This window comes from Zalophus californianus, chromosome 4, assembly GCF_009762305.2.
Source record: "Zalophus californianus isolate mZalCal1 chromosome 4, mZalCal1.pri.v2, whole genome shotgun sequence".
Taxonomy (NCBI): Eukaryota; Metazoa; Chordata; class Mammalia; order Carnivora; family Otariidae; genus Zalophus; species Zalophus californianus.
In genome coordinates, this window is record NC_045598.1 from 25,610,473 (window position 1) to 25,624,864 (window position 14,392).

General features: G+C 47.2%; 1 protein-coding gene across 1 annotated transcript in view; it reads right to left on the bottom strand.

Annotated features, from left to right (window-relative positions):
* CSMD2 (CUB and Sushi multiple domains 2) overlaps positions 1 to 14,392 on the bottom strand; it is a 594,848-nt gene that overhangs the window by 233,463 nt on the left and 346,993 nt on the right. The window contains exon 13 of the mRNA XM_027615123.2: positions 10,059 to 10,241. Within this exon, the coding sequence (XP_027470924.1) occupies positions 10,059 to 10,241 (183 nt within the window). The remainder of the gene's footprint in view (positions 1 to 10,058; positions 10,242 to 14,392) is intronic.

Below are 14,392 nucleotides of genomic sequence, written 5' to 3' on the forward strand. Positions count from 1 at the left end.
CATCTTGCTGGGGGGCCAAACCCCTCAGCAAGGATGCGAAACTCCCCAGCAAACAACTGGCACACAGTAGGAGTTACATATTAGTGGCTCACAGAGCTGACCTACCATCTAGATCTCCTAGGAGGATTTTAGAACCACAGTGTCTGGGACCCATCCCAGACCTGCTGAATCAGAATTTCTGGGGATGAAGGTTCTGTATTTTAAAAAGCCTTTGAGGGGGAACCCTCCTACACTGTTGGTGGGAATGCAAGCTGGTGCAGCCACTCTGGAAAACAGTATGGAGGCTCCTCAAAAAGTTGAAAATAGAGCTATCATATGATCCAGCAATTGCACTACTGGGTATTTACCCCAAAGATACAAATGTAGGGATCCGAAGGGGTACATGCACACCAATGTTTATAGCAGCAATGTCCACAATAACCAAACTGTGGAAAGAGCCAAGATGTCCACTGATAGATGAATGGATAAAGAAGATGTGGTATATATACACAATGGAATATCATGCAGCCATCAAAAGGAATGAAATCTTGCCATTTGCAATGACGTGGGTGGAACTGGAGGGTATTATACTGAGCGAAATAAGTCAATCAGAGAAAGACATGTATCATATGATCTCATTGATAATGAGGAATTCTTAATCTCAGGAAACAAACTGAGGGTTGCTGGAGGGGTGGGGGGTGGGAGGGATGGGGTGGCTGCGTGATAGACATTGGGGAGGGTATGTGCTCTGGTGAGCGCTGTGAATTGTGTAAGACTGTTGAATCACAGATCTGTACCTCTGAAACAAATAATACATTATATGTTTAAAAAAAAAGAAGAAGAAGAAGATAGCAGGAGGGGAAGAATGAAGGGGGGGAATCGGAGGGGGAGACGAACCAGGAGACACTATGGACTCTGAGAAACAAACTGAGGGTTCTAGACGGGAGGGGGGTGGGGGGATGGGTTAGCCTGGTGATGGGTATTAAGGGGGGCACGTTCTGCATGGAGCACTGGGTGTTATGCACAAACAATGAATCATGGAACACTACATCAAAAACTAATGATGTAATGTATGGTGATTAACATAACATAATAATAATAAAAAACAGTAAAAAGCCTTTGAGGGATTCTAATGATTAGCTACATTTGGGCCCACTTGAGACTGGGCAGGGCCACGAAGGACACCTCCTTTCCCCATAAAATATCTGCCTATTTAAAAATAAAGTGATAGTAAGTGATGTTTGTGACCCACACTGGCCTGTTAGGGAGTGTTGACTCTACTTCTTTGAACATGCTGGCAGCCTCCTTTGCAAAGCCCATCCCTTCATCTTTGCTTGACTGGACCCTGCTTAGATCCGCTGATGACCTTCATTCCGTGGGCTCAGTTCTTACAGCCAAATCCTGAGCCCAGGCCCAGACATGCCTCACGGTCATGGGAAGGCCCATGCCCTCAAACCATGGGGTGGGGTCTGAGCATGGCTCCAGAGTCGGCATCTGGTGGGCTCGTGAGGAGTCCAGCACACCCATACACCCAGGAGTTTTAGGACCCTCCTCTCTGTCATCTCTGTGCCATATGTGTGCCCCCGCCTAGGGACTGAGCTTCTGCTCTGATTCTTGGTTTCTTCTCTAGGCCCCACTGTAAGGAAGGCCCTTTCTAGTACTGCAACCTCTGGCTGGGACAGGGCTACCCTGCAGGGGTAGACTTTCTTCTCCTTGGTGAAGACTTGATTCAACCCAGAAGCTGCCTTCTTCCACTAATATCTGCCTATTTAGGAGTAAAGGTTAACAAGTGATGTATGACCCACATTGGTCTGGTAGGACAAGTGTTGACTCTACTTCCTAAGATGTTCTGATAGGAAATGCTGGCAGCCACCTTCATGAGCCATCCCTTTGTCCAGGGTCAGTTCTCCCAACCCCAGCCTTCCTCAGCCCTGGCTTGCCCTCCCCATGCTGCACAGTGGTTCTGGAATGCTTCCCCACCCTGACTGCAGTGTCCCTTCCCCAGTGCAGGGGCAGACAGGGATCCTCCCCGCCTCCTACCACTACTGGATGTTGTTCAAGGGAAAGACTCCTCTGGATTACTGGAGGCCCTTGTACAGAGCAGGTACCAATACCCCCTCCCCGCCCCCCAAAAAAAACTTCTGCATAGCACTAGGTCTTCAATGTCTGGGTTCTTGAGGACTGGGTAGCAGAGGAAGGGGGACCTGGGACCTCACATGCTGGTTTTCAATTACTAGGAATTGGCCTGAAATACAAATTTGGACCAAAGCAATCCCCAGGTTCCCTGCTTCTCTCCTGGGGCCACTTGTGGTCTAGTGAGGCCCTTAAGGAAGCCTAGAGAACTGAGCAGAACATGACGTCAGCAGAGAATACTCACATAGCCCTTGTTACAGCCCCTAGCCCCTGATCACAAGCAGTGCCCAGGGATATTATGCCCCACGCTGAGGCTGATGCTTTCAAACCTCAGTTGATCCCAATTCTGGCTCCAAACATTTGAAAAAGGCAATTTCCAAAGAGACTAGCTATTGCAATCATATTTTCTGGGCCAAACGAAAAGATGTTTGAAATTGTTCTTGTCCTGGAAAATCTGGGAGTATATATTTACAGGGAAAGTCAGGGTTCAGCTATAGAGAAGAGGCAAAAGGGACAGGCTTCACCTGTGCATGGGGCATTGAGGTCGAGGTGGGAGGGGAATGAAAAAAGTACCTGCCTATTTAAAAATAAAGGTAGCAAGCAATGTATGTGACCTATATGAAGAAAATCACAAAGTTGTTATATTTAGAAAAATGAAAGTAGATGAACAAAAAGAGTGACATGCCATGCTTCTGGATGGGAAGGCTGTGTATTATAAAAATGCCTATTTTCCTCAAGTTAATTTATGGTTTAATAGGAGTGCACATACAAAATCCCAATAGGGTTTTTTTTTTTTTACTTTGACAAAATGATTCTAAAATTAATCTTGAACAACAAACAGATGAGAATAACAATGAACATTTCTGAAAGAGAAAATAATTAAGGGAGGAAGGAGTAGTTTCCAGCTCTGCCAGATATTAGAACATATTATAAAACAACAATTAAAATTATTCAATGCCGGTGCTAAGATAGAAATAGAGCAGCAGAACAAAGTGGTGTCTCAAGAAACAGACTTAACTGCATGTGAGGATTCAGTATGTGATAAAACAATTCATTTCCCTCAAATCAAAAGGGAAATGAATTGCTTAATACATTGTGTTGGAAAACTGCTTAATAGTTTGGACCATACATTCTACGTTTATCTAAATAAACTCCAGATGGATTAACAAATTATATTTTTAAAAAAATCAGATTACTGACAAATAACCAAAAACAGAACAAACTGCTTCTCAGATCCGTGGCAGAATGATAACTCTGTCAGCACTGAAAAGAAATCACAAATATTGAAGGTTTGTCTACATAAAACAAGTATACGATGCAAAATAGAAAAAAAAAAAAAGAAGGAAAACAAGAGATTGGGAAACTATGTATACCAAATACCGCAGAGTTTCTCACCACAATGGAGAAAGAGCGCCTTCAAATTGTAAAGGAAAATACCAACACAACACTCTTGTAGCCACACCTCAGTGCAGGCAGTTGCCCTATGGGGATCACAAACGGCAAGTGCTCCCGTCCCCCTCTAGACAGCAGTGGACCTCGGCTGGCTGGAGAAAAGCCAGGACTGGAGTCTCTGTCTCAGATCCTGGGTTGGAAATCCCGACACCACTTTTACACCCCTTGGCCCACCAGGGATATGCCTCTGGCCTGGGAGTACCCAGCAATCTCTCTCCAGACCCTGCTCCCCATGCACCCCCACCTTTCCTCTTCCACTCACATACATTGGCAGCAGCCAACCCCTGTAGGAACCACTGCGAACCAAGGACCCGGACGGGCAATGCATGCATGTGTGCACAGGTGTGCACCAATAAATCCACTGAACAACCCCCTGTTGCAGAGGCCCAAACCCCACGGCTTCTCTCAGGACCCAGTGCTGTCCCTTGGACGTCCTCATTCCAACAGGAGCACAACTCTCCTCTACGGGAAGGCTGGGCAGAGGACTGGGTAGCAGAGGCTGTTCCTTGAGAAGGGGGGGGGTCTGTTGCTCCCCTGTTAGCACCCACCATGATATCTGCCCCATCGCAGGCATTCAGCAAATATTTGTTAAGTAAAAGAATGACACTTCACGGGGTGGATCCTAAATACGTCTGTATCACCAATGCTTTTTAGTTGAAAAACTAAATTTTGAACCACAAGAGCCCCCTTTAATTTACATAATTATGTCTCTCTCATAATTAGATCTCTACCAGAACGAGATCTTTGAGGTCAAGGGCTGTGTCCAATTCATCTCTGGATTCACAGCACTCATCATAACATTTGGCACCTTACAGAAGTCGACAAGGGTTTGCTGGTGGGGTATTCAACTTATTAAATTAGCAATTTTATAAAAGGGCACGCAAATATTTGGGGTTTGGCAATGCAGATAAAGGTAAGCAATATGTTACATGATCTATATGAAGAAAACCACGAAGTTGTTACATCTAGAAAAGTAAAAGCAGAGGAACATGAAAAAGAGCTATGCCATATTTCTGGGTAGGAAGGCCGCATAGCATATGAATCATATTCTTAATCACAGAGCTTTTGTTATTGGCATTATGAACCAGCACAACGTTTTTGGGGAGCAATATAAGAGCAAACATTGAAAGTCATAACAATGTTCATACTCTGGCCTGATAACCTCATTCCTGGAAATCTATCCAAAGGAATTATAGTTCAAGAGAAGAAAGAAAAAAGCCATGAGCATGAGGATGTTCATTACAGCTTATGTAAAATAATTGAACATGACTGTTTGACTAAGTCATGGCTTCATCCACTAAACAGAATATTCCATAAATACTAAGAACAAAGAGTATGAAAGGCATATGCAGCAACATGGTAAAGTAGGCAACATAATGTGAACTGTGAAGCAGAGAATGTGAGTTGATATTTTCACTTTGATTAAAACCACACGAAATATGTGTGCACATGGGTAAGAGTCAAAAAAGAATGGTCAAGGTTGAAATTGGCTTTGGTTTAAAGAAGTGAAATTAAGAGTATTTTATTTGTTTAAACCTTTAGATTTATTTAAACTTTTAAAACACTAGAATATACCAAGAGGCTGTGCTGAGTTTTGACCTTTGAGCTCCAGATACTTCTGAAAGAGTTCTAACACATTACATAAGGCTAGGCACGAAGAGATTTCCCCTTCAACCCCATCCCCAGATGAGCAAGATCATCCGCAGAGGCCCTCCAGGTTACAATTTGACTAGGAACAAGGAACAGCCGTACCCTCTTATGCAGCTGAGTCTGTATACAGTAGGTGCTCAATAAATCAAAGATTAATGGATAAATGGATGGGTAGAAGGAATGAGAAAAAGTAAAGATTAGGGACATGCTTGGGCGCCGGTATATTGCACATTGGTATACAGCATTCATACAGTTCCAACAGGGTCATGGGTCCAGCCTTCATGAATTTGTTTAATGCTTGGCAATCTCTGATACTTCATGGGGGGAACTCAGGCAACAGTATGCCTGTACTCTGGGCTAGTATTTTTGTCCTAAGGCTTCCTTGTCCTTCCTGCTGCAGATGAGCCCTCGGATTCTGGAAATCTAGCGCAGTGGAGAGAGTACAGGGTTTGGAAGTAGGAAACTCTCTGTCAATGAACACTTCAAATTCCAGCCCAACCCTTGGTGGTTCTATAACCTCTGAGCTAGTCACCTCAACTCCTTGAACTTTGTTTTCATCAGAGCCTCACTTAAAATGCAAAAACACATATTTCTTCATCTTTAGAATTTGGTAAGTCTACAGTACCCTAGGTCTGGTGGGTCACAATCTCGGCTGGTTTTTCTCTCTGGGGATATTGGGCAATGTCCAATAGGGAGACATTTTGGTCATCAAACTGGCAGTAAGAGGGGTGTGTGTGTGCCACTGGCCTCTAGTGGGTACAGGACAGGGATGTGGCTCAAACAATGCATAGGACTGCCCCTCCTCCACCAAAAGAATTAATTATCTGGTCCAAAAGGTCAATAGTGCTGAGGCTAAGAATCCTGATGACCCTATGACCCTATTCACTCCTTTGCAGGTATGTGTGTATGTGTGTGTGCGTCCAGTGAAGGGCAGGGTGGGGGCGTTTAGGGGAGGAACTTGGGGGTAAAGGACAAGAAGGTACTAGGAGAGGACCACTTTCTGTAGCTTTCCTATAGGGAACACCCTCCTTTACCTGTCAACTCTTCTAGGCCCAGCTTAAGTCCTGTATCCTCTGTGACATTTTCTTGGGGCACCCAAAGACCCACTTCCCCCTCCTCTGGTCTCTCAAGGTTTGGCTGCTGATTCCCAGCTTACACTGTATCCATCCTAGGGGGCCCTGCCTTCACATTTCACACATACGCCCCGTATACATTAGGGGCTTGGCAGTTAGGGTTCACACCTTCTCCCGAGACGGTTTACAAAATGGCGAAAGAAAGCCTGTGCTTGTGAAGCCTTGGCATATCTCTGGTGAAGCCCGTTTTGAAACTTCTTTGGAACGTGGCTGCTAATGGACTGATAATTGGTTTCCTGGCTTCCTTATGAAGTGTGAAGCATTCTGCTAGCCTGTCAACAAGGCATCAAGTATCCGAGCACCGCCTGCCATCAGGGTTGTCTCTTCCTTCCTGTTGGAGCTCTTGTGGTGGAGGACTAGCCAGACACAGTAGTATGGGAAGGGCTCTCTCTTCTTTTGCAAGGAACAGGGTGAAATGGGCGGAGCTCTGGGAAAGGGAAGAAAATGCGCAGCCTGGCCAGAGCGTGCCCACCAGGACACCAGGTTGAACACATTTCCCAGGCAGAGACTGGACAGCTCTGAATCCAATACGCGGCGCTTGGACCCTCAGTAAATGTTGTCGGATGGATGGCAAGTAGTACTACTTCCAGCTGATTTTGAGCAGCGATCCCTGGAGATGTGAACTGACCAAGGAGGAAGGCAGTGAGAGGCAAGAAGCTAGCCCCATCTTTCAAAACGCTTTTCACTGTGAGAGACACCATCTTCTTTAAAACCTAGATGAAAAAAGGCCATCTATCGAGCATTTACTACTGTGAGGGCAGCGCAAAAGCCAACAAAATGATTCTGAAGTCAGCTTGCTGCAGAAAATGTTTGGGAACACGAAGGAAAGTGTGTATTTGCGTAGTCTCGGCAGGGCAATTTCCAAGTAAAGAGCTGTTTTGAAGATGTTTCAAGAGAAGAACAATGCACCACTTTGCACTTCTTTGGACCATTGTTCGTAGAAATTTGAACCATTAAAATATTTCTTCCAATCCCCTTCTAAATCCTAAGAAGGTAAGAATAGTTTGTCTGCTAAATAGTGTACTAATATTCATTGTGACTAATGTGTGGGAAAATTTAGGGCGTTTATGCTGACTCTTGCTAGAGGTGCTTTTGCATGCACATTTATCTCTGTAAAATACAGACTGTATTCTTTTATATTTTTATGGATGCTTATAGACTTTGGCCCTTTCCATAGTGGGTGTGACCACCTACTATGATACATGTGATCTGGGGTCAGGGTCAGAACCCCAGTTTAACATATCCCTCAAGCAAAGTATATGACCTGCTCTGTCAATGACTCACTTTAAGTAGTTGTTCCCAAGCATTCGGTGTGGGGAGTGAGGACTGTTCATGCCATAGTTATCTTGTTCTATGAATACGATCATAGATGCTTAGGATTTGGGGAGAGAGAATGGAGTGCTACCCTACTGGATAGATCAGTAAACCAAAATCCAGCGAGAGGATGCCCCGGCTGTCGTCATGATGCAGAACCAGGACGGAGAAACAAGTCTCCAGAGTTTGAATCCAAAGCTATCTCCGTGCACTAGGGCATCTGAGTACCATCTCTCACCCCCAGTTAGACTGTGAACTCCCTGAGGGCAAAGCCTGGGACCCTTGGAAGTGTCAGCTTAGGGGCTGGCTACTCAGTAGGGAGCTGACAGATGGCGCTCCTTTGACTTCGTGGAATAGGAACATGACCTTGCTCTGTGGTGCAAAGGCATGGGACCAGCTGGCTCTCTCTGGCCTCCTTCACTGAAGCCAGCATCTCTGAGACTCAAGCTGTGTTCGGTTACACCAAAAGGACCAGAAAAAAACCTGAGCAATGGGAGTGCCTTGGGGATGCCAGCCCCATACATCCCAGAATCATCCAGGAGATGCAATGCTGTGCTGGCCCCCCAGAGTGCCTGCTTCACAGTTCTCATCAATAAGCGTCAGGCTCCTCTTCCTTATTTTATGCCACAGAGTGCACTGCTCCATACTTGCCAGAACAGCTCTGTCTTTGTTTCTTCTCAGCTGTTCGTAAACAGTGCCCAGCTCACTGGAGGCTGCCAGCCTTGCTCCTGGAAAATGAAGAGCCTGCTGAGCAGCACTTCATGGCCCTCTGTTCTTACGGAAGGTTCTAGAAAGATTTCCTAAAACCCTTCCTCAGGGCCAAAGGGTCAAGTAAATTCTTGGAGGACTCGAGTGACAGCCCTCAGGTAATATTCTGCTACGTGCATCTCTCAGCTTGTGATGCAGGAAACTTTATCTTGTCCTGAGAAGCCAGCTGGCTCGGCTACCCACCTCATTCCCACCAGCTCTCTACCCCAGAGGCCTGACCCTCTTCCAGTTCTCCTTGCCTTGTTTTATCTAATGGATTTCCAAGATAAAGCCCCCACAACACCTGGGACTCCCACAGTCTACACCTTTGTCTTCTGAGGCCTTGCCTCCAACTTGCAGAGCAGAGCCCAGCTCCACTCACCACATTGGGCCTTTGTTCTTGCTCGCCCTGGGCTGTTCTGTGCCAGTCTCCCCTGCCTCTCCTGGCCCCAGTCCCCTTGGCTCCCAGGGTGCTGAGAGGCTAACACTGTTGGGTACGATATTCTAACCACATCCGGCCGCAGAGATGGGCAGATTTTGTGCAATTTTATTTTTTTGCAACAAGGGTGTATATCTAAGAGCACTTTGATATATATCTAAGAGCAATTTGTTCTTTAAACCTCTGCAAGAATCTTTGCATAAACTCACAAGTCATCACAAATGCTTTGTCAAAACAAAGTGATTTTTTGGTTTGAAAAGGTATGACCCAACTCACCAACTCATACGCCAAAGTCTCAGTCCTCACTGATGTTCCCTGGTAACCCCCAGGCTATTCTCCCCCTCTGCCCTGGGGGGCCACTCTAGTCTATAGCACCTAGAGACCCCGAGAAGCCCACTGTGGTGGGAGAAATGATCAGAGGGTCAGGCTTCTGCCCTCCCCTGCGAGAAGCAGATGGAAAGAGATAGAGAAGGTGGGGTGGTGAAGGTTGGGGGAAGAAGAGGTGGTAGCCCAGAGAGGCTGGAACCTTTGACTTCTTAATAGAGACCAAGTGGGCTGCTCCCTTTGCTGCACACAGCCCCTCATACTTAAAGTACTATTTTCGCCGGAAAGTACGGTCATCCCATCCCAGAGGAAGGAAGAAGGGCTTCCTTGTTATTGCCATTGGATGGGCACTCCAAAGGATCAATAATCCAAAGACAGTTTGATCCCCCATCCCTCCCCAACTCCAATCCAAGAAGAAGCAATGTGAGGAAACTCCTCAATACCCTGGCAAGACCATGATTTCCCACTGTACCCGGAGGCTGGTACAGAGTCTATGATCTTACAAACCGGCCCATCCCTTCCACCCTGGCTTGACTGTATGGTATCGCTTGTGACAACAAGGGCAAGGAGCAAACGTCTGGGTGAGAGCCTGATGGACCAGGCCCCAGTGGCCTCTACCTTGCTCTCAAGGATCACTGGGGAGGGCAAGATGGCGTTGAAGAAGGCCCCCCAAACATCAAGAGCAATCATTCCCAGTGCCACAGTCCATGTTACTGCCAGAAACGAGGACACGACCAGCAACGTTGGGCGGAACAGAAGAAACCAACGAGGGGAGCTGTTGTTAGGACCTGCGAGGTTCCCAAGGAAGTGGCCCTGGATTAGCTAGCCAACGGGGCCCCCTGCCTCTTGGTGGAGACCCCGAAGAGACCTCCTCCCCGCTCACTTACACACGCAGCCTGGCTTCTTAGCCGACCACTGGTTATTCTTTTGGCACGTGATTGCCTTCTGCCCCACCAGCTCAAAGGCAGGCTGGCACTCAAACTTGAGTGTGTCACCATGATGGAACCGGGAGCCTTCCCTCCGGCCATAGGCAGGGATGCCGGGATCGCCACAGCTGCCCTGCTCGATCTCTGAAAGACAGGAAGAAGAGAAAACAGAGACAAAAGGTGACTTCCTACCTCTCTTGGAGCGGGAGGTCCACGTTACACGCTCTGCTGCCCCTCCGCCTCGACTCAGTGCCCAGAGTGACACAGGTAGGACCTTTCACGAGAAATCCTGCCGTGTCCCTTCAAAACCCCATCCCAGGATCAAGAGGCCTTCCAGCCAATAATATGCCCGAGACTCTGGGTTCACAAAGAGCCCTCGAGGGGCTTGGATATTTTCACTCAGTGAAGGTGGGTCTCCATCCTCTGTGAGATACCTGTCCCAGGAGCTAACGGATCTCAGTGGGGAGCATACTGAACTTGCCTCTGCATTCAGACAACCAGACAGACCTTCTGCTCAGTCCATTCCTGAGCAGCAAAGACAAGCATGAAATGAGGCGGCTTTGCTGTCTGCCATTCCCCAAACCAGAGATTAAGTGAGAATCAATATTCGCTGCCTTCTGACATGGAAGCACTTTCATAAAGGTTTTTTTAAAATTCAATTTGAGATGGTGCAGGTAAAATGAAACAAGTGGCTCACTGAGTATGCTTTTAAAGTTCGTTTGATTCAACCGTGTGAGTCACACATGGAGTGGGTTCCCTGAGACAGCTCAGGGGCCCGGACAGTGCGGGGGGGCATGATGGGCTGGCAGCCTCACGGGGGAGGCAGTTAAGCCCTGGAGGCTTCAGGAAAGGAGGTTGTCCTGGCCAAGTCCCTGGAGTTTCCTCTGGAGTCACCCCACTTCCAGCAGCCCTGTCCTTGGTGCTGTAAGAGATGAAGCGGGGGGAGGGGCAGGGGGGCAGAAGGGAGGTAGGAGAAGAGGAGGAGGAGCTGTTCCCAGGGAGGAAGGCCTCCTGCAGGAAAGACAGGGAGTAATGGATTTAGTGGCAGATGGTGAAGGGAGGACAGTTGGGTCCTGTGACTTGGAAGGGAGGCAGCTGGAGTAATTGGGGAAGTTTGCTGGACACCTTCCCAGGCTTGTCAGGCCAAAGGGACCCTGCCTTTGCTGTAGATGCCATAATGAGTCATCAGGAGGCACAGGCCCCAAAGCAGTCGTGTGTGACCCTAACGGGAATCATGCTGCAAAAACTTTCTAACCACAACTGGTGGGTTTCTGTGGGCTGCTCAGGCTAGCCCCACGCACTGCCTTACATGGACACGCTCTTGATTGTCCCATTTGTGTTACCCCCAAAACCAGGGCCTCTAGCTCTCTGGCTGGGAGTGTTTCTGTGTGTGTGTGTGTGTGTGTGTGTGTGTGTGTGTAGGCAACCAGAAGGAGCATCTAACTCAAATTTGGAAGGTGAGGCTGTGGGGAGTAAGACATTAAATTTCAGCACAAAATTTTAGGGCAGTCAAGACAAATAATACCTTAACGCAATATTTTTTAGAAAATCAAAACTAATGCATATAAATCAAACCTACACGGAAGAATAATATCAGAACTTAAAAAAGACCAGATCTGACCCAGCACTCATGTGACTTACTTCTCTGGCCTCACCCTCATCCTGGCCTTCAGAGCCTCTTGTTACTTAAAATGTTGATATTTTTTATCATGGATATTTTGCATTAATCTTCGTTTAAAAAAATACCACATTAAATTATTTAACTTAAATTAACTTAATTATTGAGCAGCTCCTCAATTATTCGGCAGCTCCAGCCTACAATTTATGCCCAAGGCACATGCCTCTCTCATCTCAGCCCAGTCCCAGCCCTGGCATCAGGGAAGGCTTCTTGGAGGAGGTGACATCCACACTGAGGCCTGAAGGTTGTGCAAGAGCCAGCAGGTGAAAGGAACAAGTGCGATTCATTGCGGCATTATTTACAACAGCCAAGACTCGGAAACATCTAACTACCCATCATGAATGGGTAAAGAAAATGTATATGCGTGCTTGCGCATGTGCACACACACACACATACACACGACTATTATTCAGCCATAAAAAAGAAAAAGAAGGAAATCCTGATATTCGCAACATGGAGGAACATGGAGGGCATTATGCCAAGTGAAATAAGTCAAGACAGAGAAAGACAAATACTGGATGATCTCACTTATATGTGGAATCTAAAAAAACAAACTCATAAAAACAGAGTGGGGTGGGGTGGGGGAGACTGATGAAGGGGGTCAAAAGGTACAAAGTTTCAGTTCTAAGAGGAATAGGTTCTGGGGGTGTTATGTGCGGCATGGTCACTCTAGTTCACAATACTGTATTGTATCTTCGAAAGCTGCTAAGAGAGATCTTAAAAGTTCTCAGCACACACACACACACACAAACTGTGAGGTGGTGTGATAAACATATTAACTAACCTGACTGTGGTAATCATTTTGCAATACATCCATGTACGAAATCATCACTCTGTACACCTTAACCTTATGCAATATTAGATGTCAATTATATCTCAGTAAAGCTGGTTAAAAAAAGAGAAAGGAAGGAGTGGGAAGGAAGGGAGGGGGAGGGCCTTCAGGTAGGGAAGAGCCCATGCAAAGTCTCAGAGGTGACACCGTTTGTCTGACTGCAAGGAGAGCAGAGATCACAACTAACTCATCCTTAGTATAAGTGAGTTCACTGTAAAACATTGGTGCAGACGTCGCGCTGGCAGCCACTCTGAGCATTTGAATATTTCATCCTCTAGTAACCCCAGGAGCGAGGTACTATTCTTCCCACTTTCAAGGCAAGGAAACCGAGGCACAGAGAGATCATGTAGCTGTCCCAGGTCATCTGAGTGACCTGAGATCCAGACGTGGGCTGTACGGTCCCAGGGTCTTACTGCTGCACTGCACCGCCTTTCTCCGAGTACAAGCGCAGGGGTTTTCTGCAAGGTGGTGGGAGATGAGGCTGCAAAAGGTGTGCGGGGCCAACCCACAAAAGGCACTGTGCAATCTGCTAAAGAGACTGGACTACGGATGGGAGGCAATGGGGAGTCAGCAAAGGGCTTCATTTGATTTGGCATTTCATATTATGTATTTTAAAGGATCACCCTAACTGTTGTCTGGAGAATGGTCTGGGGGCAGCAATTCTGGAGGCGGGACGATCATTCATTCATTCATTCATTCAACAAACACACAGCTGTCTCCTTAGCGAATGCTACCATGCTGGGCTCTAGGGGTGCGGCAGAGAACAAGGCAGACACAAGTCCTGCCTCCATGACGCTTCCATTCTGGTGGGAGGCTCACAGTCATCTGGGAGATGTTTTGATGACATCCTGGCCTGGGCCAAGGCAGAGGGGATGGGAGAGGCAAACAGATTTGGGAGGTGTAGAGCAGGAAGCCACAGGCCACCCGGAGAGGGAGCATGTCTGGGATAAAGGTGAGGCCGGGATCTACTGAGGGTTTGGCCTGGGCACCCAGGTGCGTTTTCACTGAGACAAGCATGCAGGAAGAGTAGCAGGTCTGCGGGGTCACCAGTAAGATATGCTGAGTTTTGGGGTGCCTGTGGTACCTCCAAGTGGACACATCTAGTGGAGAGTGGCTACATGGATCTTAATTTCAGGAGAAAAGTCTGGCGTAGGAATACAGAATTTGGGATTCAGCTCACAGATGGTAAAAGAAGCCACGAGAAGGATGTGACAACCCACAGAGAGTGAGAGATGTCAGTCCTGGGCAGAACAGTTAGGAACCCCGGATAGACTGGCAGAATGCTGGACTAAAATCCCAGGCAGCACAGGGTCACAGAGGCTTGGAGAAGAAGGACTTTCGAGGAGGAGATCTCCAGCCTCAAATGCTGTGGGGAAGTTTAGGTGGGACGGATGAGCAGGTTAGTGGAAGGAGGTCACTGCTCATACTGACTGGCAGGAGTAACTGAGTGTAGTGACGGGGTCACATGCCATGGGAGAAGAGGAAGATGATACAGGAAGAGCAGATGACTTTTAAAGGAGCCATTTCTTGGAAGTGAAAGAAAAGAGAGAACTTGGGTGGTCATGCATGAGGAACACGGCCTTGAAGGGGGCAGCTGAACATCTTTTTAAGATTGGAGAAACTTAACCATATTTAAAGTAAGGAAACAGACAGAAAGACACAGAGTATATGTTAGCTGAAGATCTAGAGGACCGAGGGGGATGAGAGCCCGAGGTCCTCGAGCAGGCAGGGCAGGGGACCCACAGCACACTGCGAGGCTAGCCTGAGAGACCAGGAAGATCCTTC